The sequence below is a fragment of the Schistocerca nitens genome, chromosome 1, assembly GCF_023898315.1.
Source record: "Schistocerca nitens isolate TAMUIC-IGC-003100 chromosome 1, iqSchNite1.1, whole genome shotgun sequence".
Classification (NCBI taxonomy): Eukaryota; Metazoa; Arthropoda; class Insecta; order Orthoptera; family Acrididae; genus Schistocerca; species Schistocerca nitens.
The window spans coordinates 755000790-755028352 of record NC_064614.1 but is presented as its reverse complement, the minus strand read 5'-3'; the positions used below and the strand labels follow the sequence as shown (position 1 = coordinate 755028352).

At 41.6% G+C, this 27563-nt stretch overlaps 1 protein-coding gene across 1 annotated transcript in view; it reads left to right on the top strand.

Moving 5' to 3' along the window:
- The first annotated feature begins 1707 nt into the window (after positions 1-1707).
- Positions 1708-27563, top strand: part of LOC126198795 (uncharacterized) — a 101183-nt gene continuing 75327 nt past the window's right edge. The window contains exons 1-2 of the mRNA XM_049935401.1: positions 1708-1827; positions 17879-18107. Coding sequence (XP_049791358.1) covers positions 1708-1827; positions 17879-18107 — 349 coding nt within the window. The remainder of the gene's footprint in view (positions 1828-17878; positions 18108-27563) is intronic.

Sequence of the window (27563 nt, the reverse complement as noted above, 5' to 3'; positions counted from 1 at the left end):
TAGTTTTCAATTATTTTGTGTAGTCTTGTGTAAGATATTTTCAAGGTTCTTTAACATAATGTTAATATTGCCAGTTGGCGCCCTGTATAGACAAATTATAGCAATTTTTTCGTCTGTGATTTCAATTCCATTTACCTCAATATCTTTCTCTATGGATAATTTTTCTACATACGGCATACATTTAAAATTTATGCTATTTTTAACATAAATGCAACTACCACCATGTTTATACAATTTACGACACAAAAATAACTACCCAATACAAAATTTGGAATGCATAGCATATGAAGTTTCTCTTTGTCAAGCCAATGTTCAGTAAAACATAACACCGAGGTGTTTTTCTTGTCACTTTCCAACAAAATTTGAAATTTGTTTACTTTGTTGGATAGGGATTGTACATTTTGATGAAATACCTTCAGGTTTGGAGTTAAACACGAGTTCTGAAACTTACTATGCTTAGTACTTATATTTATATTGGAATTTCTGCCTGGAAGATATTTTTTATTTTCAATTTTCACTTTTGAATTTTCACCCCCTCCACACGGTATCAGTTTCCCTTGTTACTGATGGTTTTACAGATGTCTGTAACCATTTTACTGAAATTCATTGAGCCTAGTCTGTTTAAATGCACGCCATCCTTTGGCAGGCATTTGTCACTTAAAAATTTGTTGGGGTCAATGAATATTGTCCCGAGTTCGTCGCACTGTTCCCTGATAGCACTGTTTATGTTGCTTATATAAGAACTGCTTACTGACCTTCTGTGCAAAATTCCACTTATAACCAGTCTTGAGTTTGCGTACAATGCTTTGGCCGAAAGAATGATGTTTCTCGTCTCACTTACAATTTCTCCCTCACTGCTGCTTCGTATTTAATTCGTCCCAGAATGAATAAAAACACCTTTGTAATTGGTCTTTGGATCGTTTCCATTTTTAATTGTAGACTGTTTTGCACTTAAGAGAAAAATGTTTGTTGAGCTGATGAGGTCGGATACCAGGGCGAACATCTATTTCACAGTTTGGTGAAACTATATTTTTTAATATAGAATCGCCAATAACAAAGAACTCCTTTTCGTTACTCTGCTTTTGTGAGGCAATTTCACGTTTGACCCTTTTATTATATGTCACTGTTTTCCAACTGTATTTACTTACAGATTTTCAACAGTTTAAAAACGCTGTGTCTTTTTCGATTGTATTTTGCCCATAATAATTTTCACTGTTCCTTTCCACACTAGGTACAGGATTCGTAGATTGCACACTAGAATTTTCACAGTTTTTTTCCGTGTTTGGTACTGGATTCCCACAAATACAGGGTGCCAAATCACTTTGTAACTTCGCGTTTACTTCCTTAAGAGACACAATTTCACTTCTAAGCGATTTAATATCACTTTGCAGCAGTCTGATTATTTCGTCCTTTGATTTGATCGTATTTTCTAGGTAAGTTGTTTCACTTTGTAAACATACTGGGCACGTCCACGGAGAATCGTCGTTTATGAGTTTTAGACTTACTTTTGCGCACTATTCGTGCAGCCAGAATTTGCACTTTACGCATAAGATACCTTTCATTACTCGCTTGTTGCACTGTTTACACAAAGAACTGATATTTTTTTCCTTTTTGTGGCAGAGTGATGTGTCGTTACACTGTGTACCGGGCGCCATCTTTATATTGACTCATACTGCCACAGGAGGAAGCAACAAGTTCATCGGCGCCATGCGATCCTCAGGGTCGACGATGCTGCTGCTGGTGGCGGTCGGCATAGTCCTCTTGGTTGGTGGCAGCAGTGCCGCTGGATGCGACAGAGCAGCCGTGCAGTCTTTCGACGCTAATAAGGTGAGTGCGCCGACCTTGCTTACCGTTTCGTAAGGTTCGTACTTTTACACAATGTTCTACACTAACATACATTTTGGCAGAAATATCAAATATGATCACAGTACTGTAGGTTTAAAACGTATTGCAAGGAATGAAGTTAAACTAAGCCATGTCCTCAGGATCTATATCTGGTCTTGAGATTCATAAGAACGAAAACACAAAACCTATTGCAAGCTGCGACACTATAGCGAATATAGTGACCCGTTTATAGAACAAATTTCCTTTAATTTACGTCTATGGTCACAAACGTTTTGTTCACCGATTACCTTGGTACTGATTTGCTGCTCTACTTTGTGAGACTAGTGCCATGCCTGGGCTACGACAGAGTCAAAAGGCTCTGTAACGTGAAGCAGCAAATCAGTACCGAGATAATCTGTGAACAAAAAGTTTGTGACCAAAGATGTAAATTAAAGGAAATTTATTCTATATACGGGTCACCGTTTTATTCGCGACAATGTCACGGCTTGTGAAAAATTAATCTTTAGTAGTTTCAAACTGATAATAATTATAAACGAAAAATTCAAAATTGTGTGAGCTCTACAGTAGTACTTTATGTCTTTAAGTGGTTATCGGCTTGCATCACCATCATCAGACTTTAGTTGGCTGTAGTTGTTGAAGGGGTTGCAGGACTGGTAAACATCACTGCAAAAGATATTACACACTGTTGTGTACATAGTTCCGTGTAGTCAGCGTGTACACAACTTCCCCCCTAGAGCGCACCCCGCTAAGCACAACAGCGAGGACGCAGCGCTCGTCCGTCTCCGCACTACGAGATGGCGCTGCCTTAGAGACGGACCAAATTCTGCTTCCGCCGATCCGCGTATTAATATGTAACGCAGCCAATGAGATTGTTGCTAACGTAGAACCTTTTCTCCTCACGGATCACACTCGCGCAGTGATACCTGGATGCGCAAGGTATTATAACGAGTGTACAGACCTCCAATTAGTCAGTCTGCATTTGTCTGCACCAGTCTGTACCAGTCTACATTAGTCTGTACCAGTCTATAGTCAAGTTTCAGTCTGCGCCTAATAAGATTATCATATTCTTGTACATAGCCATGAAAAATGTATAGACACTTTGTCAAGTATCAGAGATATGTGGGAATAAGATTAACGTATCGAGACCAAAGGAACTTCAGATTGTCAATTGTAAACAGCATCCAGAATCAAGTTACATAATGTCTAAGCTTTTTATTATTTTAATAAATGTGTGAGAAAATTAATCAAGTTCTGTTTAAAGTTGGTCACCGTCAATCTGCTACTCTAGGCGTACAAGTGGCATTTCTATCATCTGACCTAATGGCAGAAGATAAACACGCCACAATAAGACCACGAGACATGTTGCTGACACTCGCCTACTTCGTTAGAGTGACAAGTGAAATAATCTGATGGTGTGTGTACTGAAGGTCTTACAGTATGCACACCACACACACAAAGAGGCACACAGATTAAATATCATTTTTGCGAGTGCGATAGTAACTTAATTCTAAATGTTAAACAATAAATAAATATGTAGAAAACAAACGAGGAAAAACATTTTGTGAAGCACTATGTACGCATGTATATACGTGAGTGAGTGACTGACTGACTAAGTGGATGAGTGTATGTGTGTGAAGACTTGCCTTTACAGAGAAAAACCTCGAAGTAGTGATAAGTGCCTGAAGGAAGGCAACTGGTACTGTTGGTGTACCAAGTGGTTGCGTACCTACAGGCGTATAGCACTACTACTAAGGCACTACTAAGGCACATTCTTAAAATTCTCAATAAATGGAAGCTGGTGCCACTGAGGTTATTGCCAAACTCGAAGGTCTTTGAGGGGCTCTTTGCTGTTTTATTCACGCACATGACAATGTAGCACTCCCTCCTCCCCCTCCCCCCCTCCCTCGCCCCCCCCCCCTCGTGATCACGCCACAGGAGGAGGCGAACAGAAGCGCTGAAAAACCTCCCTGGTGCTTTGGATCACGTTCATATTTCGTCCAATTGTTTTGAACGGTGTGTAGAGGTACCAGCCAGAGCAAAAATTGCTGTCACACAATCGTTCGAAGGGATTACGTTCAATGCAGTTGCAGCCCCAGGTTGTCCTTAGAGTAGGGTTGAAACGCCTAGGAAGTGGCAGCGGCGTCTATAGTTGTCAAGTACGTCAACCTGTTGCTCATCGCATCGCACTGTCAACTGTGTGGGAATCAACGTCTCAGTGGAAGGTGTGGTTTCATCGACACTCTTTATGCCACCCTCTGAGGACTCTTCGTGCGATTATGATCGGAGATGCGTTCAGCGTGACGTCAATGCTGGGAGTCGCGGTTCTCACCTCCATCGCAGAACCGTCAAACGAAGGGGTAAAATAAGGGTAAGAGGGGGCTGAGACGACCTTTCGATCGTGTGACACATCCACGGTGGCATTGGGCAGAATTGTGGTGAAATTTGGTGCCGATGGGACATCACTAACGCACGTTACACGTCACATGAACTTCTGAGCTCTGGCCTTTTTTCCGGATGTATCGACACCCAACTCCATGGTGCTTAAGCGTCGTCGAGCCCGATGGTGATGTCGAAAGGCGCCACACTATTGCACAGACGAAGGTTGTAGGCACACGTTTGAGCAAAATTCAAACTTAGGTGTCGCTGTGGGAGACAATTGCGAGGTTTCGAAAAAGTTATCGGTTAATTCTGTTGCGCTGTGTAGCTACAGAATACTAGTACGCGAATATTTTAAAAATAGCATTGAACGTTTATGCGAGTGAGATTGACACATTAGATCCTCGTAATATTCGTTCCACATCATTTCGATAAAATAATCGTTCAATTGCTCTACGAAACATGTAATTAACTAAGTAACTATTCTTCGCGTAGAATAACGTGTTCTCGAACAAGCTTTCAACGCACGTTGGGCGGACATGCCCACATCCTCATCCTCTTCACTCGCCTTCAATATCCCGCGAATAGGAGGGTTCTGATTGTCACTCGTCTGTACAGTAATTAGCGCTCGGGCATTAGGCCGCTGTAGTAGGGCGGAGAGAGTAACAGACAACCGGTGCGCGCCGAAGTTTGAAAGCTATACTTCCATAAGCTCGTAACTGCATACTATCACAATTATGACCCAAATCTTCGCGCGAAATTGATTGTTGGGACCGATATCTAACAAGAATTTTTCTTTCTTCCGTATTATATCTGATTAAGTTGGCGATGTTTCCTTGTAAATGATCTATATTACCACTGACTTCCATTCAAACGAATAGCTTCAGAAGTTGGGAGCATTCTGGTTGTCCAGCTGTTTAGTTGAACGACCTACGTTGACAAATGAGTTTTAAGCGAGCTTTGTTAACAACGTGGGTGGTGGTCGAGCGGGTACCATTACGATTACTACAAACTTACAAGCTGCATCTGGATATTTCATGAGAGCTGACCTCGTTTTTAAAACTCGTAACGATGCTTTGACATTCCCCCAAATGAAGATGACGTAGGTTTGATCAATCCCAAGAACACAGCGCGGGCGCTGTTTCTTGGAGCGATGAGCCGACTATAGCGCTCTGAGCAAGTCAACCGGACAGGCACGATAATCGACGAAGCGGCACCACAATTACTGAACCCAACAGTTCGTGTCGGTCATATTTCGCCGCCACTCAGTCGCGTTAGGACTTTCTTTGTTGACTATACTTACTGCTGGATGGTGTGCCTTCTACACGATTGCCCATGGCGGAGGACTATTATCGCCAATTACAGAGACAACACCACACCAACGTAATCGAACGACGCCATCCTGTCGTCCGATGGAAGACGGTATGGTGTGCGATCCATCTACTCTTTCTGCCCGTGGACGTGCGGCCTCCGTGGTGCGTGATAAAGAGTAACAAATTCTCTAATCGCCAACGATTGCACTCCATTCATTTGGTCGAGGCGCGTTTGAGTCCCCGTTGAGCAGTAATTGATTCTGACGCACATCGCCTGACATCTGGCACGGCGGCTGCATGTTGGCTACTCTCACATGTAGTGTTGGCCCTACTCTTACGATGGCCACCCTCATCGATTCTGTCTGACGCTCTATTCCACCAGAATGCCACCTACTTGCCAAACAGCCAAACCAAATGCAGTCAGTTGGATTAATGAACTGACGCTGTACTATTTCTTCTGCGACAGTGTTAAAGAAGTGTTAGGTTATTGGTCCTTTCTAATAGACAAACTGATGGACTTATAATGCCTGTGAAATACCGGCACTGCTTTGCCAACTACTCAACTATCTAAGTTTGGAAGGTAGGAGACGAGATACTGGCAGAAGTAAAGCTGTGAGTACCGGGCGTGAGTCGTGCTTCGGTAGCTCAGATGGTAGAGCACTTGCCCGCGAAAGGCAAAGGTACCGAGTTCGACTCTCGGTCGGGCACACAGTTTTAATCTGCCAGGAAGTTTCATATCTAGGTTTGTTGTTCAGGGACCTTTCGGTTGGCTGGCGTGTTCCAGGTAACAGAAGAGATAGATGACGATAGTCCACCATTCAAGATTGATCTCAACTTGTGTACACATACGAGAAGACGACCTGGACAATCTACATCGTCAGTTGCTGGAGGCTTTCTTTTACCTAGTTAGCATGGTCTTTACAATAATAAAAAAAAAGGACAGAACACTCGACTCCGGCCCTGGAGGTCACAGATTCAGTTGTAAATAGGTACGGGTATTTTTCTCGTTTCAGATCTCCAGCACGGCAGGCCCACTCAGCAGGCTGTCAGATAAGTACTGGGGACTTTTACATGGGGTAAAAAGGTGACCGGGGCAATTGTTTCACCATCATCACACTCCTAGTACCACGGGGAGGAAAGGCTGTACTCTGCTTATAGTCAGGCATGTTGTCCGGTCACGGGTTGTGCGCGACAGATTATTTTTCTTAAGAACAGAGGATACCATGTATCGCCACTATGTTAAATTTATCGTTTCCAATGCACCTTTTCTCAGGAAGCGTTAACAGTAGAACACTGAAATTTTTTCGCATACACTTGCACCATTTGCAAACTAACTGTTTTTTCAGAGTAACATTACGATTGTAGTTTTAAAAAATATTTTTATAACGACCCTTTCTTTCGGGCAAATTCATAACATAAGAAAGGTCACGCCGTCCACCATAATATAGCTATAAACCTAAAATATGTCGCTTCATGCGCGTGTACTAAGACAACTGACTTAGAATTTCATTGCCCTGGTGTAAATTTTTTCAGAGGAAAGGTACATCAGTCTAGAAAAACAAAACTTCTTGGAAATTGTGTTTATAGTATTATTGTACTTACAGTGTTTTTAAAGCTTTCGAAACGAAGCTAAAGTCTCACAAACACGACAGTTAAAAATTTACTGCTTCTTTATTACCATCTCTATGCGCAACACATTTTGCAGGCAGTATTCACATACGCCACTGAACGTAACTGCAAAATTATTATCATTGTGTGAAACGTAGATCGGGAGATACGACGTCCACGGCTACCTGCCAGTCCCCGAGAGCAACTCGAGGCCGACTCCAAAGAGTTAATACGTTTCTCTTATATCCTCACTCTTTTTGTCTCCATACTTCGCTTCTCGCCTCTGGACATCTGTTTATCCTTCTTGTAGAGATCATCTGCCTCCAAATCAGACTTCACGGTGCAGTACCGGTCCATTTCTTTGAAAATTTATAGCGTGTTACTTCCTTGATGAATTCCTAGACTTTTCATTCAGGATGCATGTCAGCATGCATTCGCCGGCCAAGGTGGCCGAGCGGTTCTAGACGCCTCAGTCTGGAACCGCGCGACCGCTACGGTCGCAGGTTCGAATCCTGCCGTGGGCATGGATGTGTGTGATGTCCTTAGGATAGTTAGGTTTAATTAGTTCTAAGTTATAGGGGACTGATGACCTCAGATGTTAAGTCCCATAGTGCTCAGAGCCATTTGAACCATTTCAGCATGCATTCCTGCATTGTTGCCGATGTCTGTTATAACTCTGGGACATCCTCAGTTTGCGTTCCATGTTGGATAGTCTTCATGTGGATCCCATGCTTGAATGAACACTGCCAGAAAAACAAAGTACACCAGGTTAAAGGTTTCCAATTCACTCAAGATTTATTGTTGCAACAGGAAGTACATGAAATGATTTTCTGAGATACCAGGTATCGATCCATTCCGAAGCTGACATATTAGTACGTGGTGTAGCCTCCAAGGGTGGCAACGAAAGCGCTGACTCTAACACCCAATCGATCGTACAGCTAGCAGATACTGCTCTACGATACGTTATGCCACGTCTGCTCGACCTGTTCAGGTAGATCTGTAAGAGTTGCTGGTTGATGACTGCCAAGAGTCCCTTCTCATCCACCACATCCCACACGCTCTCGACTGGAGAAAAGTCTGGAGACCGTGTTGGCCAGGGAAGTTGCTGCACATCTTTCAGAGCACTTTGATGGTTCAAATGGCTCTGACCACTATGGGACTTAACTTCTGAGGTCATCAGTCCCCTAGAACGTAGAACTACTTAAACCTAATTAATCTAAGGACATCACACACATCCACGCCCGAGGCAGGATTCGAACTTGCCACCGTAGCAGCAGCGCGGGTGAGTACTAAAGCACCTAGAACCAAAGCCTTCTAGATACAAGGCGTACGCACAGCGGCCATATTGGCACGTGACGTCACAAACTGTTGGCCATCTTATCTTCAGTCGGCAGTCCTGTTGGCGTGTATGTTGTGTTGAAAGTGAGTGACACGTGAAAGTGATATATATTTCATACAGTATTCGCCTACAGTTCTGCGAAGTATGGGATACAAGTGCTGCGTTCCCTTTTGCCAGGGAAATTATAATTCCCAAAGAGGCATGAAAGTGCACATGTTTAGATTTCCCAAATGTGTGAAGTTGAGAAATCGCTGGATTGCAGCTATTCCCTGACAGGAATTTGTGTCTACGTATCATTCAAGGGTAAGTAAAAAAGAAAAAAATTGTAGCTTGTTATTTGTTTCCATTGCACCACATTTGCCAATTGTTTTTAAAAGCAGTTATGTATCATGTACCGGTATCATTTGTTTCTTAATTCTGGACCATTGCTGCGAGGTTAATACGAAGCTGGCTATGAAATGTCTCTCATATTTGCAACTATTGTCACACAGAATAGTTATATTAATTAGTGTGACTCGAAAATGTTTAGTATTCCTTATCATTCCTACCAGATTATTGTGTTTCCAGTAATTTTATTTGGAAGAGCTATAGAATGATTTTGTTCAGTGTTACATATACAACTATTCGGAAATAATTTCAATTTGAGTAAACTACCTTAGACAATTGCTTTAATGAATTCAGTGTTCGACAGATTAAGCAGTATAGAAAGCAGAATTTCATGGGAAGTGCATTATGATTAACTTAACAGCACTCTGTGACACGAATTTAATCAAGGATATAGAAGAAACAATCTTTTCATGTTTAAGGTTCTAAAGTTCTGGAGAAACAGGGAAATAAAATATTTTTTCGTTTTTTTTTTTTTTTATTTTTTAAACATTATGTCAGGAGGAGCCCCATTTCGTCGAATGATTTGAGTTTCGTGTGAGGTCAGGAAATTTTGAAGTGGAGAGGAAAATTTACGAAAATAACGAAGGAAACAAATTCTGAAATTCTGTAGGAGCTCCAGTTGCTTTATTTAAAACCGGAAACGTCTGCTTGTTGTTGCATATTGCCGATTTTTTACTGCAAGAAAGCATAGCTCTTGAGGTAAAAGACAAAATTTAGAAGTACAGTTTGTATTCAAGCCTAGAAACACGTATTTAAGACAAATCGTCAAAATAATTTTACATCTTGAAATAACATAGGGCAGTTTTGTTCAGTTACTTTACGCAATTATATAAATTTCCATACTTTCATTACAAGGACATGAAGAGGAAAGCACGAGAATCGCTATGCGGTCTCAGCTCTGAAACTTGTAAAGTTCGTATAGCTGCAGAGTGCCTAACAGGAGCGTTCCGATACAGACCCGGCCATCAGTATGTGACGTCACAAGTGTGCGCGCACGCCTGTAGTCTAGCTGGTGTTGCTAGAAACGCTCGGCCACAGATGTCGGCTCAGAGCACGTTGCATTTTGCTGACAGTGTGTGGGCGAGGATTATCCTGTTGAAACAACGCATCACCTACTTGTTGCAAGAACGACAAGAGAACGTGTCTAACAACATTATGCATGCACCGAGTGCTGGTTATCGTCTCCTCCAGAAACACCAAAGGTGAACGAGAATTGTAGCTTATCGCACCCCGGACCACAAAGTCTCGGGGTGGGCCAGTGTGTCTTGGACGAATCCACTCTTCATTGCTGTAGACCACGCGCACCATTATAAGTGATACTCTGACGGCACAAATCGATCCGTGATACGTCCATGATGTGGCGTAAGTGGAAGACGGGCTACACACGTGCGTGCCCGTAGCCCCACTGGCCCACTATTAATTACCGGTTCTCAACAGTTCGTGTTGACATGCGTGGGCCCATAAGCCCTCTTATCTGTGCTGTGGTAGCTGTACGATGTACCACTGGTGCCCGTACAATATGACTATCGTGGCGGGCGGCTGTGCTGCGTGGACGTCCATAATCTCGTCTACAGTTGAGAGAATGTTAACTTGACACGTGATACTAGCGTGGTTGCACAACCGACACAGCACCTCAAAGTTATGTGGCAGTTCTCCGAAAGGACGATTCTGTCACTCGGAAGGGCACATCTTTCAAACAGGCTCAGTTGGCTGTAGGAAGTCCATGGCATGGTTGCCTGCTTGCTTCTCACGTTGGATCACACTGAGCTTTTTGGCTGTGAGCATTCTCTAATAAAAGGTAGACACAGTGGCGCTTTGGTAGCTCTACGAGTTATCGGACGACGCTGAAACCATTATCAGTACACTTACTATCCTCCGGGTGGCATACGCCACCATCGGATCAAAATCGACGTCGTCTATCCAGGTATACTGATTTTTTTCCAGCAGTAAGTAAGCTTCACGCTGTGTTCCCGCTATGTGACCTCCACTTCCACTTATAACTTGACGCCACAACTGTAGTCTAATGACTACAGACAACACACTCCGACTGCGCCTTGGAAGGCAGCGAGCGGATGCTATGGCTAGTGCTGCAGTGCTTGGTGGACCGCCAGAGGTGGTTCTACCTGGAGACAAAGTACGCAGGAAGCGAGGAACGAAACACACATTAAGTTACTCTGAGTGTGGAATGCAAAGCCATGGATACATGGAAACGTAGAGAAAAATTTACTAGCTATGAATCGAAGGTCACACAACACAAAACACACGCGCCTAGGGACCAACTCATTTGTCGATCTCAATATTTCTTTGCTCAGAAACAAAAACGCACGTGTTACGTTACTGCTATTGGAATGCTAGGCAAGGAACAGTGTACCCAACATCTGATAACTCTGAGCAACGGAAAAATGTCTCTAGCCTTATGAATTCAAATATCATAACAAGAGAAGTCAGGGAGCAAAAGGGGACCATACCTCACTCTGCAAGCTGCCATTAAAAGTGACATTACGAAACTTCACATATGCATTTTCTCTCAAACTCCTTCATATTCGCACAAAACAAACTTCAAATCATCATAATGTCCAGTAAAAAATTCATATTTTCATCACCTTCAAGGTAAATTCTGCCGCAGCTTAGGGCATGTAATCACTATCGATAACATTGGGTGCAATTTCGTAATACTTCGCAGTTGATCACAGTGGAAGGGAGCAACAAAATAAAACTCCTGTGCAAGCGTGTAATACATAAACTATGGTTTCATGAAATGTGATTACGGCGAAAGTATTCTCGAAACGTTCGAAATTACAGGCGTTTCTACGTTGGATATTGTTCCTAATGTTTGAAAAACACTGTAGAATATTGTACACACAATCCTGAACAGTGTTATTATTTTCATTTTAAAACTGTTAACGGTTAGTTTTCACCCGAAAAAATAGGCACCGCAATGTGGAGTCCCTCATTAGACAGGGCCTTTGTCATGGGCTACATGTGCTGTACAGATAAACAGCCTCCGGCTGTGTTATCAGGAAACTCGAGCAATACTAGATACAGAGGGAAAATTCCAACCTTGCTGGTATGGTCAGATTTAAAGTATTTGGCCTTTGACTGCTCCCGTCAGAAATTCCCCAATGGGAGTTTTATGGCATTGTCAGCTCCCACTGCGTTGCCACTTCTGTTGCTCCAAATACTGTGCCTGCCAGTTTGCAAGTAGGAAACATTTCCGAAAGCGAAAAATTTGCATATTTTAAGAAAAAACGAAACATCAGCCCCAATTAACACTGAGAATAGATTTTGACACGCTCTCAGACACTAGTGAGACCTGTACTATATGTGAACACCAGAGATTGTTTAGTGACTTTTGTAGGATGCAGAGACTAAGCTATATATACATATATATATATATATATATATATATATATATATATATATATATATATATATATATAACCAAAATACGTTATAATACTTTTCCAACCACTTTCGAAAGATCGATTGTCGAGCGGAGTAGCTTGGTAATTAACACAAAAGATATTGTTTCAGTGAGTTCAGTTGTATTAGAGATATGCCGTGAGAAATTTTTGGCAGAGAACATATTACCTGTTTCAAAAAATAACATAGCTCTAGTTCTACTTAAAACTATGAACACAGCTTTAGCATGTTTAGTTGGATACCACGCGTTTGTTTATGTGATGCTGAAAGCTATTTTCTATTGCTGCATAGAACGGAGCACTCTGGTGGCTGTTTGCAGCTAGTACCTACTGTGGCAACGCCGAAACATTGAACCTTAAACGTCAAATTCAAAGTCATTTAAATCAGACTGTAAGGCTTTAACCACGCTTTATTTAAGACGCACTTTTCGAAGACCAGTATTAGGTCGTCTCCATTGTGCGTATAGTGGAGGAGGAATGGATGCAGAGGACACGGCCCTCGGATGCCATAGCAAACGTAGAAAAAAAATGGCTCTGAGCACTATGGGACTTAACTTCTGAGGTCATCAGTCCCCTAGAACTTAGAACTACTTAAACCTAACTAACGTAAGGACATCACACACATCCATGCCCGAGGCAGGATTCGAACCTGCGACCGTAGCGGTCGCGCGGTTCCAGACTATAGCGCCTAGAACCGCTCGCCCACCCTGGCCGGCCAGACGTATAAAACTACGTAGAGTAAAATACACTCAAGGAAAAAGAAAAGAAGAAGAAAAAGCAACACCAGTGCATAAGAGTGGCGCTAGTAGTGCCACTTTGAGAACGCAGTTCAGATTTGCTTTAAATACACGCTGTATTGGAAGTGAGCGTTAGTTATGTCTGACATTGGATGTCGTGAGCTGATGTTAGCCAAGAATGCCTTTAAGGAAAAAAGGACACCATTATCAACACCTCACCGAGCTTGACAGAGATCGTGCAATAGGGCCACGAAAACTTGAATGTTCCTTCTGTAGTGTTGTGCAAAGACTTGGCAGGAATGCAGCCACTGTACATGACTGCTTTCAGGGATCGTCACGAGAATGTACGCTCGCAAGAAGACACGGCTCCGAACGCCTACGTGGAGCTACCGAGAGGGAAGACCATTGTGTTCAGCATATGGCTCTAGCACATCGTATTTACATCTGCAGCACCAATATGAGCAGTACTTGGTACCACCGTGAACTGTTTCAAATCGGGTACTTCAAGGACAGCCCTGAACTATATGCCATTTGCAACTTCACTGGTGTGCTTATTGAAGGGAAGGGTGGAAGTCTGTTATGTTTTCTGATGAAAGCTGGTCTCTGCCTCGACGCCGGTGTTGTCCACGTGTTGGTTAGAAGGACGGCAGTCGTGGGCCTGCAACCAGCCTCTCTGCATGCTAGACACGCTGGATCTACACCTGGAGTTATGGTCTGGGCTGCGGTTTCGTATGTCAGTAAGAGCACTCTCGTAGTTGTCCTACGCAGCCTCACTACAAATCTGTACATCGATCTGGCGGTTCCACCTGTTGTGCTGCCATTCATGAACAGTGTTTTACAACAGTATAACGCTCGCCCACATACAGCTGTTGTACCTCAACATGCTTTACCGAATGTCGACACGTTGCCTAGACCTCCTCGATCACCAGATCTGTCTCCAATCGAGCACATTTTGAACGTCATCGGATGACAACTCCAGCGTCATCAACGAACAGTATTAAACGTCCCTGTATTGGCAACAGGCATGGAACTCCATCCCACAGACTGGCATCCGGCACCTATAAAACACAATGCTCGCACGTTTGCATGCTTGCATTCAACATTCTGGCAGTTACACCGATTATTAATGTACCAGCATTTAACATTTGTAATGGCTTATCTCGTGCTTACATTAACCTGCCATATTACAATGTTAATCACTTAAGTATATTACCTAGACAAATGTATTTTCGAAATTTCGTTACACTACAGTAATTATTTTTTGGTGTGCAGCTTTTCTCCGTTAGTGTATATCAAAGCTAAACATAGTATATCAGATTACAAAATTAAAATTATTCATAGGTCAAAAAATGGGAATCCACATCTCTTATGATACTATAGCATCTACGAATAACTAGGGCAACTGAAAATGATTATAGAGATTAGAAACGGCTGCTGCCGTGTTAAAGTAAGTAAATTTGAAAAAATGTTTACTTACTTTAAAGGTGTTCTGTTTGATTACCATTAGTCATACGGAGACCACCTAATCGATAATCATTTTATTATCATACATACCAAAGCATATTTGTAGTCACTGCTGCGAACATCTTTAGAAATGCGCATTTTCATTTCTGGAATATTTTTCGACAAAGTAGGCACATACACTAAACTCGACAGAAAATCTGTCTATGGGTGTCAGGCCCAGAGCTCTCGGTGGCCAAGAACAGAATACAGAGTCGTTCAGAACGATCGATCAAGCGATTTGAAAGATGTTAATTAGAAATGTACCGTCTCAGTGTGCGGGTTCTCCATCTTATTGAAAGATGTAAGCCTAATGAAGCTCGGGCATCAGCCATTGCTAAGACATGTCTGGATAAATTTTTGTTCAGACAATTAATGAAAAAAAAATGGACTGTTCACTTTTTGTGGTCACATTGCACAGAACACATTAACTTTCGGTGATTCTCGCCGCGATTCAGCTCCATAGGAAGTACCTTCTATTTTTAAGTTGTGCCGATAATCCCTGTCACTTGGCGCATCACTAAAGAAGAGAGGTGCAGCAAAGGTTCTCCCCATATGGGTTCCAGCAGTACCGTAGCGTAATTCAGTTTTGCTATATCTGCGAGTCACCGGATACCGTTGCACAAGTCAGTGAACAGACGAAAAACGATGACGGCGCAACGCGGGAACACCATCTGCGGTCTCAAGTCCAGGCCGGAGTCGAGCAACAGGGGAGTCGAACTCAGACCCTAAACAACAAGAGCGAGGCAATCTAGGGTACAAAGAAGTGCGACGGACCTTCGACACAACGCTGTCAACAGATCAAGTACAACCACAATCGAAAACGAGACCAGAGAGAAAACCAAATCAAAGCGAAGTCATCGGCGGGTAGTCAGTATCACGATGGGGATAGAAAGTGAACGTTATTGGACGAAGAATTTTTTTTTTTTTTTTTTTTTTTTGTGGGGCGCTCAACTGCACGGTCATTAGCGCACGTACAAAGTCCCAACTTGTACACAGTCCAATTTTTATACACTCCAATCTAGCCAGTGTCACGAATGAGGATGATGATGAAGTGATGAGGACAACACAAACACCAAGAACCAAGGTAGAGAAAATACCCATCCCTGACGGAAATCGAACGCGGAACCCCATGATCCAATAGAACGAAATGCACGACTGACTAAGCAATCAGGACACAGCGGTGTTTATGCTGGCCGCGAACAGCAGCACCTAGACTACAGGCCTGCGCGCACAATTGTGACGTCACATACTGATGGCAGGGTCTGTATCGGAACGCTCCTGTTAAGCACTCTGCAGATATACGAACTTTACAAGTTTCAGAGCTGAGACCACATAGCAATTCTCGTGCTTTCCTCTTCTACAAGTCCTTGTAATGAATGTATGGAAATTTATATAATTGCGTAAAGTAACTGAACAAAACTGCCCTAGGTTGTTTCAAGATGTAAAATTATTTTGACGATTTGTCTTAAATACGTGTTTCTAGGCTTGAATACAAACTGTACTTCTAAATTTTGTCTTTTACCTCAAGAGCTACGCTTTCTTGCAGTAAAAAATCGGCAATATGCAACAACAAGCAGACGTTTTCGGTTTTAAATAAAGCAGCTGGAGCTCCTACAGAATTTCAGAATTTGTTTCCTTCGTTATTTTCGTAAATTTTCCTCTCCACTTCAAAATTTGCTGAACTCACACGAAACTCAAATCATTCGACGAAATGGGGCTCCTCCTGACATAATGTTTAAAAAATAAAAAATAAACGAAAAAATATTTTATTTCCCTGTTTCTCCAGAACTTTAGAACATTAAAGATGAAAAGATTGTTTCTCCTATATCCTTGATTGAAATTCGTGTCAGAGACTGCTGTTAATTTAATCATAATGCACTTACCTCGAAATTCTGCTTTCTATACTGCTTAATCTGTCGAACGCTGAATTCATTTAAGCAATTTTCTAAGGTAGTTTGCTCAAATTGAAATTATTTCTTAATAGTTGTATATGTAAATGGCTCAAAATGGCTCTGAGCACTATGGGACTTAACATCTGATGTCATCAGTCCCCTGGAACTTAGAACTAATTAAACCAAACTAACCTAAGGACATCACACACATCCATGCCCGAGGCAGGATTCGAACCTGCGACCGTAGCAGTCGCGCGGTTCCAGACTGAAGCGCTTAGAACCGCTTGACCACAACGGCCGGCTGTATATTTAAAACTGAACAAAATCATTCTGTAGCTCTTCCAAATAAAAGTACTGGAAACACAATAATCTGGTAGGAATGATAAGGAATACTAAACATTTTCGAGTCACACTAATTAATATAACTATTCTGTGTGACAATAGTTGCAAATATGAGAGACATTTCACAGTCAGCTTCGTATTAACCTCGCAGCAATGGTCCAGAATTAAGAAACAAATGATACCGGTACATGATACATAACTGCTTTTAAAAACAATTGGCAAATGTGGTGCAATGGAAACAAATAACACGTTACAATTTTTTTGTTATTTACTAACCCTTGAATGATGCGTAGACACAGATTCCTGTCTGGGAATAGCTGCAATACAGCGATTTCTCAACTTCACACATTTTGGAAATCAAAACACGTGCACTTTCATGCCTTTTTGGGATTTATAATTTCCCTGGCAAAAGGGAACGCAGCACTTGTATCCCATACTTCGCAGAACTGTAGGCGAATACTGTATGAAATATATATCACTTTCACGTGTCCCACACTTTCAACACAACATACACGCCAACAGGACTGCCGACTGAAGATGAGATGGCCAACAGTTTGTGACGTCACGTGCCAATATGGCCGCTGTGCGTAGGCCTTGTATCTAGAAGGCTTTGCCGCGATGGACCCTCATGGCCGGCGTATTCACGTGGCGAGACGGTGGTGCAGTCTCTAGCAGGGTGTAGCGCTGCGATGGCACTGCCCTCTATCGCCCATCGAGATCCATTTGTTCCGGCGGGCATTCAACTTTTGTGTGGCACGAAACGAGAAGTTTTCGATTCACTCGTCATGAGTAATGTCGAAATTACGAACTTTCTCTTGCACTCTCTGTAATTATTATCGATGTATCGCTAAGCGAAAAAGATACAGTTATTTGTAATCACTATATTCATTTTGATTCGTCCTGTATTTTCAACACAATACTAACCACAGACACGCCTCAGGATCAACAACAGTGCGTTTGCGTAGTCCACAAATGAGATAAGCCTGCTGTGACCGATTTTGACGCTTCTAAGGTAACACCGATGTAGTTAAGGCAGTTGCGGCCGTGGGATTGTGGCTGCTGAGCTACTACTAACCATTATACCTCCTGTGTGTGTGCGTGTGTGTCCGTACAGTACCAGGGCGTGTGGTACGAGATCGCCAGGTTGGGAGAGGCTCCGTTCGAGGAGGGCGGCCAGTGCATCACGGCGGAGTACACAGTGGCTGGCGAGAACAACGTGACCGTACACAACAGACTGTTCAGCACGGCTGCAGAGGCCTTCAACGACATCATCGGCTGGGCCGAGTGGGACGACCCTGAATCCGGAGAGGCCAAATTCACGGTGCACTTCCCAGGCGTAACAGGTCAGTATGGCGACTTTTACTCTAAAGACACGACTGAGTTACGTCAATGACTAGCTAGTATGCTGCAGCTAGACGACATCAAATAAATGAAGTAATGAAGAAGATGAAGTACTTCTTTGTAGAAGACATTTATAATTACAGTTATGATTTGTTGTCTTTTTTGAAGTGTCAGTGGCTATGTTCATTAGGAACTTTAAGAAATTATTAATGCCACTATTTGGTGTGTTACAGGAGAGACTATGAGCACATGATATTGTATATACGATGAAATAACTTAATAGATATTACTTCCAAGAACCCTTCAATTTAAACTGGCGCCAATGAAGTTTATTTCAGTATTGTAAGTTGTAGGAAAAATATGTACATTTCAGTGTTCACACGTGCTTGGTTCTTTGTTTGTTGACAGGAACGGGTCCGTATTGGGTCCTGGATACTGACTACGAAAGCTATTCAATTGTCTGGGCTTGCAGAGAGCCTGCAGACGGATCCTCTGACATTACGGGTAAGCATATGCTTTGATACATTTCGCCGTTCAGTGAAGCGCTATCTGACCCTCATCGACGCTTCGAGGTTACATATTTTCTAACATTAGAGACTGCACAGTTTACGAGATCATATCAGGAGCGGGATTCAATTGCACATACAACCGCCCTTGTGTGGGATGTCCGTTAGCTCTGTAAATATTTTCAGACAGGTATGCAAATAGTTCCTGATGCCGCACACCGCAGCTTCTTTCCACAGTAATCTCGAAATGTGTTACTGAGTCCGTAATAAGCAACTTCAATGCTTTCCCTTTAAACTGTTGTAGGTCAGTAACCCTGCTCTTTTTCGGACATGTCTATCTCTTGGATTAATGGAACATAAGTGCCACAGCGAAGTGCCCTGTGTAAATAAACAAGCTGAGAGATGGGGTCAGCACCTGTTTCCAACTGTTTGCATGTGAGTGACCGTAGAATGGTGGAGAATTACTATGATAAAATTTCTATTTTGCGCGATGAATTGCTGCTTGCTCTAAAGGTGACATATCCACTGCCGGAAAAAAATTAGTACATCTGGAAAGGGTCGATTTCGATCGGATGACAGCATATGCCACCTGGGGTTTAGTAGACGTACTGATAATGGTTTCACCGTCGTCCCCCAACAGGTAGTTCAAATGGTTCAAATGACTCTGAGCACTACGGGACTTAACATCTGAGGTCATCAGTCCCCTAGACTTAGAACTACTTAAACCTAACTAACCTAAGGACATCACACACATCCATGCCCGAGGCAGGATTCTAACCTGCCACCGTGGCAGTAGCAAGGTTCCGGACTGAGGCGCCTAGAACCACTCGGCCACAGTGACCGGCCCTACAGGTAGCGTAGCGGCATAGCTACCAGAGTGTCATCTCTGCTTGAGAGCACAAACCTGTATACCATCTTAGTTAAATAAAATAATTGAAATTTGTAAGAAATCTAAAACGACTGGCAGGTTATTTGTAATGTTCTCATTTTAAATAAATTTTCGTATTGATTCCAAAACTTGTCTTAGATTTTGCGAATATGTTTTATTTCTGAAGTTGTTAAGAATTTACTATTACGATTTATATATTAGTAATATTAATTCAGTCGCTGCATTTCGGTTCTAATAGTATGTTTAAAAAGTAAACATAAAGCACGTGGCTCTGAACTCGTGAACAGGAGTCAGGTCTGGCTAAGGATTAAGTGCAACCTTTCAGCTGCCACGACACTAGGAGGGGGAAGCGGAAAGTTGGCGATTACATCGCCCCGTCCCACTTGTACCCCGGGAAACATACCCAGTACCTGCTCAGTTAGATAACGGGCTAAATGGACCTGGGGCCATCCTGAAAGGACTGGAACGAAGGTAAATCATATCTCCTATCCAGGAATTGAAACCAGGACCTCCATTTTCTAAGTGTAGCGCTCTACCTTCCAGTAAAACATGAAGTTTTCTCATTCAGCACCCCCTGAGTATGCGTTAATTTTCGAAACACTATTTCAATTCACTTCAAATGTTTCACAACATCTTCGTTTGTTCAAATGTGATACAATTTTTGAATTTACAACGTGAGTTGGTCTCTCATGAGACCTATTATTCAACTAAAGTCTATAGTACCAATCGATAGCCGGCCGCAGTGGCCGAGCGGTTCTAGGCGCTACAGTCTGGAACCGCGCGACCGCTACGGTCGCAGGTTCGAATCCTCCCTCGGGCATGGATGTGTGTGATGTCCTTAGGTTAGTTAGGTTTAAGTAGTTCTAAGTTCTAGGGGACTGATGACCTCAGAACTTAAGTCCCATAGTGCTCAGAGCCATTTGAACCATTTTGAACCAATCGATACTCAGTTCATGGTTGAAAAAGGTGGGGTAGAGTACTGAAGTGGTTTCAACATAAGAAATATGTATTTTTACAGGAATCCAGAACACAGTTTCAGAGGAATTACATGGTATCAACTGAAGCAGTGAGTGATCAGCAATGTTAGGCTATTGTCATAAATGTGTGTTATGTGTAATAAAAAAATGGAATTCACTTGATGAGAATTTTAGTTATGACTAAAGATTTCAGGTACTGCGATCGACTTAGCTTTAATAATCGATTATGAAGTTATTGAACACAGTCAAGTTCTTTTTTTCCGAAGTTAAAGTTGTGGTTTCTTCTTTTATTTTTTTCTTCTGCTCAAAAATCTTTCGTGGGGATAATTAATTTGCATGTGATATGTTAAGTTTATGACTTATTCTCTCAAAGTACCATTTTAAATCATTGAGCTCATTTATGTTCAAAGTGGCATGTGTGTTTCATAATCACAGACTACTCCCAATAAGTAATGATTATTAAGCACTGATACTGACAAGCAGAATGAATTATTCTAAAAAGAAAAACAGAAGGACTTGAGGGCCTTTATATCTATACGTTGCTTGTAGTACATGAATGGATTACTTCTTAAGTGATATTGAACACTTTGGGCATGTGTTACCCTTTCGCTTGTAGGGTCTAGCTGTGCAGTGGGGTAGTGCCCACAGCCGTGTGTACATAAATGTGGAATACATAAAATAGTTAATTACTGTAGCCAAAAAATCTCTTAACAAAGGTCTACCTTCGCTATGTACATATTACTGTAACAGATCAGCGAGGCAGCACAACAACAAGTGTCGTAAGAACGCCCAGCATTAAATCACACGAAACCATACTACTCTCGGTTCCTGTAACATTAACTAACATGCATACAATTTCTGTTTTCTACTATTGTGCCTCAAGCATAGCATAGTAGCCATAGAGTTAGCTATCACAGGGACCACTGTTAGTTTCCATAAGAGAAAACAAAATGAGAGCCAACCAGCATCGCATGTTCCAATGGACGGGTTACAAATAATTATATGGTTCTCGGTAAAATTGAATGGTGAGAAATGAGTTTAATCTACTTAACATTTTCAACCCTTTAGAACCTGTAGGGATATTTCAACCTACAATTGCAGCTGTTGCTTTCACGATCACATGTAAGATAATTAATAAAATACCCAATTCTAACTCTTTAGGATAATTACCTCTACGCTCCTGAGGAGGGTAGCATCTTTCAATTTACCATACCAGGAAATGAATAAAGTAATATATAATTCTATCACCAGCTGCCAAGCAATCCTTAATTCGCAAAGTATCTGCACCTATTGAAATACGCGAAAATACGCGATCGAATACCTACGCGCGGAACCTCACCAAAAAGCATTACCAAGCTAACCCCACCCTCAAAGTTAAACATCGTCATTTAACATAATTCGGGTTGATCTTACTTGAGTCCTTGTACATGATAATGTCTGCTGAGCGGCTAGTATCTCCAACAGATAAAGGCCTTCTCAGTAGTGCGTAGCCACGAATGTAACTTGGAACTGCAACCAAACCAGAATAGTTAACACTCTTAAACACAGAAGACCTTATGGCCTGCAATCTGCGAACGACAAATTAGGATGTAGTCCTTATTCATGCACGGAAGTGTTGTACGAACATACAAAGCTGCATTCAATTAATTCTTGCATTTTCCTTTTGCAGTTGTAAGGAAAAAAACCAATCTGTACTTGGGTACATTATACAAGACAGTGGTGAAAGGCAGTGGGTAACGAGCGACTATTGGGTCCCACCTCCTTTTTGCACAATGACAATCCCACACAACAAAATACCGCTAACGCACCAATATTACTCACAGGGTTAACCATGGTAAGCTAAAAGTGAACAGTGTTAGTGATTGGTAAGTTTACTTCTAGAGTTCTTCGTAGCTGTCGTAGCTAATATGAATAAATTTGTTACAAAACCAGACTTTTTCTGGTGTGCTTGCAAGCGAGAATACTGATCGGACTGGGAACCAATCTACTACACCCTTGATTGTATTTCAGAATGTTGAACCAGCTTTCCTAAACTTGACATTCATTTTCGTAAATGTATTTTCACAAAAATAACGCTGAAAGAAGTCCTCTGTTCACTCACTATCCAAAACGACATATATTGTAAACTGTGTCTGCTGGGCGGCACATTTGCAGTATTAAAATCTCTCTCCTTGGCCAAGAACTGGTACTGAACAAAACAGTGCTTAACATCTAACCTCCACTGAATGCCAAGTTGTCTGCAGTTCCAGAAATATTACCTGAATTCAGCCCTAGGTTCTATCACGAAGAAAACACCGCAATGGAAATCTAACCACCGGGGTTCAGATCGTCCTATGGCTTGAGGCACCAACTTATCGGATGGGATGAGTTCTTTTTTTAACATGTGCCTCCACGATTCGTTCCTTCAGACGTTACTAAATGCTTGAGTCTTTCTCTTATAAGGTACATGAGGACAGTGATTACCAGACGAAGGGTGTGCTGGTATGCACACTGGTGAAAGTTTAACGAACTAACTTGAAGCTTGAGGGACACATACCGTATTTACTCGAATCTAAGCCGCACTAAAATCTAAGCCGCACCTGAAAAATGAGACTCGAAATCGAGGAAAAAAAATTTTCCCGAATCTAAGCCGCACCTGAAATTTGAGACTCGAAATTCAAGGGGAGACAAAAGTTTTAGGCCACATCTCCAAATCGAAACAAAGTTGGTCCATTGTAATATGAGACACAATTTAGATCGAATGAATGACGATACAGCTACAGTAGTTTGGTTCGAGTTGTAAGCTTAGCAGTTACGCTTTGCCAGGTAGCCATTGCTATGAGTCAGGCGCTCCGTCCTTATTTATACGGGTACGATTCCTTTTTCACGTGCTTTGTCTGGTTTGAATTGATTGCTTATTTTTCTTTGATCTGATAAGCGCCGTTTTCTTTGTTATAGGTGTTTACGTCACTCTAAGCTGAAAATGCATTACTGTACTGTGTCATGCATTGTTTGTTGCATTCTGATAGTGCGTGTTTACGGCCTGTCGCCGCTCGCGGCATGGCTTCCTTTTGTGTGCGCTACTGTCGCTTATAATTTAAAAAAAAAAAAAGAGGAATCGTCTTATTAGCGAAACAATGGCAAGAGACTGGTATTTGTTGTTACTTACACTGCTGCTTTCTTTGCTAATGATTAACAAGAACCAAATAATAGACTGCGTATGATAGATGTTCTGAACGACAGTTTAGCGAAAATTTTTCTCCGTTTGAAAATCTTTGCAGGCGCCTCTTTAGTACGGTACATTCTGCACAGAAATTAGAGTCATCTTAGATTTAAAAATGTAGTCAATTGCCATGCTTCATTTCTGACTGTATCACTATTAGGCATAAGAATAATACGAATATAAAGATGGCATGATACGTATATTCTTCCGCGTTTGCTGTTGTCTCACTCTAGTTTCGTAGTTTATTAGGCAGACAGGATTTAAATGAGATAGCAGCAAACACGAAACAATACGTAGTAAAATGTTTATATTCGTATTATTCTTATGGTGAAGAGAATACTGCATGTCATTCACAATTCATAAAAGTTCCTATTAGTAACCATCTCTTCTCACAGGTAGGAAAAAATCCAGAATGTAGAGTTGGCCATACTGACAAACATCCCAAACAGTCTTGCCAGTCGGATTTTCGTAGTACATTGAAATGCTGCTGCTACATTCGAAGATGTACAATACGGAATTTGTATTTACTTCGTTGGATAATGTACGAAAATGCAGCGGTCGAAACTCGGGGCGGAGAAAAAAGCTCGTCTTCCACCTGTTTTTTTTAAATGACGCAGCGGTTTTGGTGCCAGTATTTATCTTTGTGCCTACAAAGCATGCCTATGTAGCGCTACATATATTCGACGGCAGAAGTTAGTTGTGGCGGCACCCACCAACATTTTTCAGAACTTCTGCTTGCTTTGCACAAGATTCTAAGCCGCAGGCGGTTTTTTGGATTACAAAAACTGGAAAAAAAGTGAGGCTTAGATTCGAGTAAATACGGTATTAACAAAATGGAGCGTACTCCTGAACGTCATTACACGTGAAACACCTACAAAATCCTAACACTATGGTTCTGTGACGTTAAAATGCATTAATCACTATTACTCAGCGAGAATTTTTGGATGCTCATGTGCTCACACCAAATACTCTAAATACTCAAAGGATAACAGAAGGTAGTATACACGATTTCTAGCAGAAATAGAATTATCAGCATTGTCTAGGGACTCGCAGCAAAAAGAAACGTAAAATTAATCAGAATCACGATACACGAAGCGAATCATGACTGGAAAAGGAACACTTTCGGCCCTGTATGAATCTAGTTAAACGATATCATAGGTTATCACTAGACACCGGATCATATGCATCATAAAAACTTTAAAATATGCGCGCAAATATGCATGAAAAATGCTTAAAAATGCATGAGAAGTATCGAAATATGGAAGGTCAAATAATAAAAAAAACATGGTAGTTACTGCGTGCATTATATCTCAGAGTCGAACCTGTGCATATCAGTTACGAGGAAGAGCGCCGGCCACGCGAAAAATCGGAGCACATTTACAACGCTGATATCATTTTCTGAATACTTTCTGGTAGAGGTTATGAAGGGGGTTCAAAATGGATCAAATGGTTCTGAGCACTATGGGACTTAACATCTGAGGTCATCAGTCCCCTAGAACTTCGAACTACTTAAACCTAACTAGCCTAAGGCCATCACACACATCCCTGCCCGAGGCAGGATTCGAACCTGCGACCGTAGCAGTCGCGCGGTTCCGGACTGAAGCGCCTAGTACCGCTCGGCCACCGCGGCCGGCTATGAAGGGGGCCTTTCTGGGATTATTTGCTAAAAATTGAAAAATGTGGACGCTTATCGTGTTTCAAGAATTGTTCCTTCTTTGCTACTGTTGTCGGTAACAAGCGGACGTGATGCGAGTGAGTACCAGCGAAACAATCGATATGTACGGGACCAACTACGAGATATATCGCACGCAGAGGGGCACGCGCAAAAACTCCGTGATATATATATATATATATATATATATATATATATATATATATATATATATATATATATATATAGAGTGTAGCAATCAGTCGTCCTTTTTAGATTTTATTATGCAAACCCAGATTTCGGCTAGTAGCTAGCCATTCTCAATGTGGTGTTTTTTATTCTCAGTGCATGTAAGTACCTGTTGTTCGGGCGTCAGTCATAGTTCTTTGAATACTTTGAGTAGTATTCAAAGAACTGTGACTGAAGCTCGAACAACAGGGACTTACATGCATTGAGAATAAAAAAGCTCATTGAGAATGACTAGCTACTAGCCAAAATCTGGACTTGCATAATAAAATCTAAAAAGGACGACTGATTGCTGCACTCTATAATTTATAAGTCACACACAGTCGCTGAGTGCATACACTTTCCGAATGAAACGTAAACTGACCCATAACATTTTATTTAAAAAACATCATACAATCATGAATTTTTTAAACAGCATTAATTTTTATTAATATTACTGTACCAAAGCATCATATACAATTTATTTTACATTTTTCTCCTGTTGTAAACATAAACGACCAAGTACTGTTCCAAATGTTCGGTAGTAAGATTGTGTCTTCGATCACTCAAAACATTTTTATAAGCAGCACAGGACCGTTCTACATCAACCGAGGTAACTGGGCAGAATTTGAATTTGGGTACTATGTTGGCACTTATTGTTTCTGGTAAAGTTCGCCTGTTCCATTAATAAAACTATCAATTTGGCACAAAGGTTCAAAGCCTGGAGTATTATTTAAAATATTTTCAAACTTTACTTTCAGTTTTCTTGGGAATACCTTCAACAATGAGTAGTTAACTGGAATAATTTTATTCATTAACTGAATAGATTCATTCAATGCTAATCCTTGAGTTTCAAGCTTTTTAATACTTGCAGGTATACGGGAAATATGAGTGCTAAGCATGGCAATGTCTTTTTTAATACCGGAATCATTAAACGCTTCCTTGCACTGGCAAACTGCCAAAGCCTCTGCACTAGCGAAGTCGTTTGCTACCCCTTTAATGGCCTCGAAATGTTTATTGAATGAAACACAGTTGGACCCATGTACTCCAACGAGTTATCACTGGTTCGGGACGTAAAGGCACATTTGGTAGTTTTTCTTTGTAGGTATTGATGTGAGCAGGAGCCTTTAGAAACACTTTTTTGTGTAAGAAATAAGCTTATTTACATTCACAACGTGCAACGTACTTCTTCAGCAAGTGGATGGATGTACTCCATGAGCCAAGTACGTCACATGACTCAAATTGGGATAAATACTTGGAGAGATTTTCCTGCTTTGATCATATAGGGACCAGCGTCTGAAATAAACGCCAACACCCTTTCATCTGAAAAAGATCCTGGAAATATTTTTGTAATACTCTCATTCACAAATCTGGCGATCGTAAAATGATTTACTTTTTCACGTTCTTTGCAGGCCGCTAAATAGGAAGAAGGCAACCTTTTAAACCACCAACAATTAAATTTGCAAAGTAACGTCCACATGTGTCTGTAGTTTCGTCAACTGAAATACAGATAGTGCTGTCCTTGAGTTCGTTGCGTATTTCTTCCTGAACATATACGTAAATTGTCGGTACGTAATTTTTACGCAACGTTGATTCATCTGGTATATTTTGATTTAAGCAATATTTCCGCAGGCAGCCCTTGAGGATAGGGTTTGTAAGTTTGTGAAGAAGAATATGCAGTGAATGCTTCATATAGATCCACGTTAAATAGACTTTTTTTGGTTACTTTTGGACATCCCTGCTACTGCAACGTGCAGAAGTTGTTATCGTGGTCCTTTCTGCTGCATTCCTGCGATATTAAGACTTGTCTTAACATACTCGTCTATTTGAAACTTTTTTTGCACGAAACGTTTTTTTTCGCAAACTCGCCAATATAAAACAATTCCGTCATATGTAAATATTCCAGGATGGTGAGCTATCCACGAAACGACGTTTCCTTTTCCCTGGGGCATGACGCGCAACGCGTTACACACTGCACGTCGACGTCGTAAACAGAAAGCTAAACTGA